Raw genomic sequence first — 6,000 nt, 5'->3', positions numbered from 1 at the left:
TTTAGATAGCATACTTCATCTAAAGTACATGCTTCTTTTAAAAAATGGAGAATGTAAAGTAAAACCCTATCCTTTTGCGGCTTCTTTGACAAAAAAACTTTGCGAAAAATTTTAAACAATTTTTTTTTAAACTGCCAATATGGATGTTGAGAAAGATTTGGTTTTGTAGCCAAAATAAATCTTCTAGAATGATTTTGCACAAAAAAACATCTGCAGCTAGCTGAACTGTGCTTGTTCAGTTTACTGTGGTGAACACAATGTCTTTTTAAATTGTACTCCATTCACTAAATTAATTCAACACCAACATTTACAAGAATAAAGAATCTTAATACAACACTGTTGTCTTGTTTCACTGTTACTGATTAACCCAGTGTCCACGTGGAGTTCCGTAGCTTTCAATTACGATGTTTATGAAACGATCTTGCTTTGCCCCTTCTCTCCTCAGTAACTATCCACTGTGTCCAGGGAGGGAGGGGGAAGGGGGAGGCAGCTTGGGGTGTGGGCAAAAAAAATAGTTGGGGGGGGGGGGGGGGAAAGAGGGAGGAAAGACAGGGTAAATGGTTTAGTTTCAGAGCTTATGCCTTTTGCTCTGTTTGGTGACTCCTGAGGAGAGACTGTCAGTGCTTAAATTTCTGTCTCTCATGCCCGTACCACGGTCGTCATTGTTCGGTCGGTTCTCATCTGTGGGCTCCTGTCTCAGTTTTAAAGCAGAAAGATCTCTCTGTAGTTTCTGCTGCAGCTCATTGAGCCTGGCCATTACTTTATCGATGGTGTTTAAATTAATTAAGTTGAAGTCGTGCATGCTAACTAAATGAAGCAGAAAGTTCCGACAGAGGTTTTTCTCAACTATTCTTGGTCCACAAGTCTCCACAAACAGTAAGCAGGATTGATGCATCTGATTGTCAGCGATGAACCTGCAAAATAAAACAGAAAGCAATGAAGAGTTTATTAAAATCTACTGCTTACAGAACAGAAAGCTTCAATTCACTCAACTGAATCTAAAGCTGTACTTTCCAGCAGGGGTCATTGCTTACTCCCCTCTCATTTCAGGGACGTGCGATTTGATTGTAACACTAAATGCTGAGCTGGTACAACACAGATCAGAAATGGAAAATTTGGACATTCGGGCTTTTATATCCACTACCACAACAGGGGGCAGTCAGGGTCATGTCCAAATGCTAGTTGAAATAGGTTAGTGCACGTGAAAGCATAACTGGCAAGTGGGGCAATCACAACTGAAGTGCCAGTTTTGCTCAGCTGGTGGCATTCTCATCTCTGGTAGGGGGCTGTGGATTAAAACTCCATTCTGGGCTGACACCGGAGCAGCACGTAGTCAGGGGTGCAGCTCTTTTCAGCATTAAATGAGATCCTGTGTTTGCTGTGACTATTACAAGCCCCGCATCACAACTTCTGGGGTTCAGGACAATATTCCTCCTTCCAGAGTTATCAAGAGCAGATTAGTCAGTAAGGAAGAGCAAATTAATCACATTAAACGTTGGCTGCATGCTGGCACGGTGGTTAGCACTGCTGTCTCAGCTCCAGAGACCTGAGTTTGGTTCCTGGTTTGGGTCACAATCTGCATGGAGTTTGCACGTTCACCCTGGGTGCTCCGGTTTCCTCCCACAGTCTAAAGATGTGCGGGTTAGGTGGATTGGCCATGTTAAATTGCCCCTTAGTGTCCCAGGATGCGTAGGTTAGAGGGATTAAATGTGTGGAGCTGCAGGGATAGGGCCTCGGTGGGATTGTTGTCAGCGCAGACTCGGTGGGCTGAATGCCCTCTTTCTGCACTGTGGGGATTCGACAACATGATTCTATGAAATGTTGCAAGGTTTATACTTACAGTTATCCTCCTTTTAGAGTTTACACTGCAAGAGCTTTCATAAATATTGCTGAAAAAAACACATTTTGTCAAAGCTTTTTGTCCTGCACCCAGCAGGACAATCACAAGAATGCCAATGTTGGGGAAACAACATGAATGCTAGTTGGTTGGCAAATGGACTCTGATTGGGAGAGTTGCCATGGAAATGCACCAGTTAACAGTGACATAGTTAACTGCCAAGCATTGTTGGAAAATTTAAACCAAGCAGCTCATCTCTGGTCAAACATTGCCCTGAGGAATGAACCAGTATCTCTTGTTTTATTTAGCTGAAATAGGCAGTGTGCACATGTTAGGCTCTGTGCATTAATATCTGTAGCTTCTGGTGAATGCAAATGCACCACACTGCAAACCCAATTAACAATCTTTAAAAAATTATACTGACAAAATCATGTCTAATGTTGGACCCAGTTTTGAGTTTTGCAAGCTGGGGCTTTTAGTATGAACGTTGCCCAGTGAAAATTGTGGAAGCAACATCCTGCTTGATATGATCCGCTAGTCCTTGGGACGTACAGCCTACATACCTGGCATCTCAATGAAATTCATATAAATTACTCATCTGCGCAATAGGTAGAAGTTTTTTTGGCTTGAGGCAGCCTCCCATTCATGACAAACACTACTTGTTTACCTGCATAGCTTCAATCTTTTGAGATATATTGCCCTTACAGGGTAACTGGAGATAGACTGGGCACATGCATGTACAGGTGTGTATATATATATATATATTGCATACAGGATCCTGTTCTTTGCAGACAGAGAACATAGACACACATTGCACCTGTTTCAGCCAAAGTAATAACCATCTGTTGGTTCATTCCTCAGGGCAATGTCTTGACCAGGGTGAAGCTGTCTGATTTAAGTTTTCCAACAATGCTTTGCAGTTTACAGTCAGTCACCATTAACTGGTGTATTCTCCACGGCAACACCTGCATGATGAAGAGCTTTGATGGGAGCAGCCACATTTCCATCGCTGCTCATCTTTTTAAAAATCCTGATACAGAGCCCAAAACAATTTGATCCTAATGTATAAATACTCCTGGAAGATCCTGGCTAAATTTTGATGATACGGAGCCAGGTTAAGTCAAAAAATATTTGTTTGACTGAGGCAGTTGGAGACAGCTGGGGTGGACATCAGTTTGCAGTGGCAGTCTTGCTGGTAAACGGACATACACTTCAGCGGTGCCACTGGCTGCCACCATGAGTAAAGTGGGATGACATCTTGGCTCCCTGTATAGACTATCGATGCTCACTTTGAGGAGAGAGAGAGAGATATGTAGCTGATGGCCAACAACAACAGCAGCAATATTAACTGTAAAAGCAAACATGACAATGAGAGTCAGGCACACTGGGAACTTTGGTTTAGTTATAATTAAACATAGATGCAGGTTAGAAGACTGCTGCAAGCCTTGACCTGCCATGTGAACTGTGGCCTGTTGACCAAATAAGGGCAGTTATTTGGGTTATGCTAGACTTCTTGGCAAAGCTTTGTGACATGTCTATATATGGATGAGGTTGTGTGGCCTACGTGCTGTTTGGGATGAATATTATGGAATCGTTTACAAGTAGCTCCATTGGCCATGATAAAACACTGATCAGTTTCCGGTGCTATTATGAATGCCAGACAGATATAGTTTGGATTCAAAGAGATGTGTTTGAGTCTGTCTACAGAGAGAACTCTAGACCAGCCACTGCACTGTGCCCTGGAGGAACATCTTCAGAGAAGGCAAACAACCATGACGGGGGATCTACATCAGGAGCTGACATGGCCGGTTTACTCAAACCGGGGTAGTATTCATTTTCAGCTAAGTTGTGAGCTGATATTGAGTCAGGAAGTGTTCTGAATTTATGAATTTTGGCACCTGAAGTGTCAAATAAAACAAAGATTTTGTTCAAGTGAATGAAAGTCTACCCCCACCCTCTAGTTTGTTATACTAAAATAGGTACCTGGGGAGAGGTTTAAATTTATGGTCAGACAACACTCTAAAGAGTAAGGTATCCAGTCAAAGATGCAATTTCCTCAGTGGGGGTTCACCATCAGTATTTGGAAATCTGCAGCATAGTACATTGAATCAACCAGGATATTCAGGGAATGGAACCGGGGAAGGAGGAGACCACCAGTCTCCCAAAGGGAGCTGGAGATGAATTCCTCGCGAAATGGGAAAACTGGCTGCCATGCTTTCACAATCTCTGTGAGAGGGCTGGGCACTTTGAGTTTGATGGAATACATTGTACTTTCAAGGCCTGTGGATGTTCAAACATGCTGACAACTGATCTCATGTTGTCTTTTGCTCCAAGTTCGAGAGACCAGTCATGACAGTTTTTGGCCACCCGCTGAGGCCGAGGTTGCAGCAGGATAATGACATGACGAGATGCAAAGGCTTCAGTGAAACTCTGGATGAATCCTGGGTGTTGCTCAACGATTCTGTCATGGCTTTGGCCTTTTCATGCTCTGTGGATAGTTATATTATCCTCCAATTTATTTTCAATCCTGAGCTTTTCCCTTGTGATTATACTCCTGACTTTTATGATATTCTCTTTTACCCTGACACGGGTGTAAGACACTTGAGCAGAGGCACATGTGACCTATTATGTGCAAAAATCAGGATTGTCCTTTTTTTCTCTGATGATATTCACTCACTGGCATGCTCCAGTAGCTTTAGTTTAACATGCATTATCGTTTGCATTCAACCTTGGTTTTGACATGTGGTAGCGGGGAAGCAGGGTGGGGGAAGGGGGCCTGCCACCTTGCTTCTGGCTCTGTCAAATTCTAATTTTTAGATATCACTGCCTGCAATACGGAGATATTTCCTTGTTGGAACATAAGAACACAAGTAGGAGCAGGAGTAGGCCATCTAGCCCTTCGAGCCTGCCCCGCCATTCAATAAGATCATGGCTGATCTGAAGTGGCTCAGTTCCACTCTCCCGCTTTCTCCCCATAACCCTTAATTCCCTTGTCTACCAAAAACCTATCTACCCGCGTCTTAAATATATTTAGCGAGGTAGCCTCCACCACTTCAACGGGCAGAGAATTCCAGAGATTCACCACCCTTTGAATGAAGAAGTTCCTCCTCAACTCCATTGTTGGGGATGGTTTGTGGGTCTCCTTTCTATAGGTAGCATGCTCCGTTGGTTCGGATGCTGTAATCCCTGCATTTATATTACAGTATATTTTACTGGCACCCTTCACTTTGTTTATAGATGAGTAGCATCACTGCAGGGTGGCAGGAAGGTGGTTTGGAATAGAGGTGGTCGACAGGGTTTTATAAGTCCTCATCGTGGGTGAAGAAAAACTGCCTTTAGAGCTTTGGTGCTGCGTTTTTCTTTAGTTATTTTGGGATTAAGGAACCCTTGCTCATCTCTCATGAAAGTACAAACAGATCATATATCGTGGAAAATACTGGGTGCTTTTTATTGTTGGCACCTGTAGTGAGGAAAATATGCAGGTGCACACTTGGGCATGGTCAGCTAATCCTTAAAATCTAGTCTTTCCTGTGTTGACCTTCTACTTACTTGGCTGAGCAGGTTGTAACATTTGATTATTTGGTTCACAGAATATACATGGTGCACATATCATCTGTTGTTAGGGTTTCTTTGATGAGGGGAAATGGGTAGAATCTCCTTGATGGCAAGGCCTAAGTGGCACCTCTTGGGTGCCTAGAGGTAGCAGTAGTTTGCTTTGCTTGAACACGCAAGAGTGATGTTAATACCTTTGGCCTGTCAACCCTTGTTCTACTGCATCATTGATCCTAGTTTAGCTCGATTAAGTTAGCAGTCCTAACTTATCCAAGTCAGGTGCAGCGCAAATTGGACAGGGAAGTTGGTCACCCTCGCCTGCAATGTCCCCTGCTGGGGGTTCTGGACTACTCTCCTTCCTAAACCTTAGTTGCCCAGAGGATGTAGTATCCTGTTGGCCTCAAGGTGCAAGTCTAAGAGCTATGGTTCAGCTTTGTATAAAGAGCCTTTGGTTGGAGGTTAGACTCAATGGAGGAATAGGTTACCCTCCTCCAAGTGGTCTTATAACAGGGATTTCCAGACTGTTGTCCTTCTTGAGGTTTGGGCTCCTCTGGAGGCAGCTGTTTCTTTTGAGGTTACGCTATTCTGGATATCCTTTATGCAAAAGTATA

The 6,000-nt window shown here is 43.4% G+C and overlaps 1 protein-coding gene across 2 annotated transcripts in view; it reads right to left on the bottom strand.

Annotated features, from left to right (window-relative positions):
* Nucleotides 1-522: 522 nt before the first annotated feature.
* suz12b (SUZ12 polycomb repressive complex 2 subunit b) overlaps nt 523-6,000 on the bottom strand; it is a 77,157-nt gene continuing 71,679 nt past the window's right edge. For both annotated transcript variants that reach the window (XM_080209302.1, XM_080209303.1), the window contains one exon: nt 523-914. In XM_080209302.1, the coding sequence (XP_080065428.1) occupies nt 569-914 (346 nt within the window). In that variant the 3' untranslated portion in view covers nt 523-568. The remainder of the gene's footprint in view (nt 915-6,000) is intronic.

Source organism: Carcharhinus amblyrhynchos, chromosome 21 (genome assembly GCF_965287045.1).
Source record: "Carcharhinus amblyrhynchos chromosome 21, sCarAmb.v2.hapA, whole genome shotgun sequence".
NCBI lineage: Eukaryota > Metazoa > Chordata > Chondrichthyes > Carcharhiniformes > Carcharhinidae > Carcharhinus > Carcharhinus amblyrhynchos.
The sequence above is the reverse complement of the archived record's forward strand: the minus strand, read 5'-3'. Positions and strand labels throughout refer to the sequence as shown.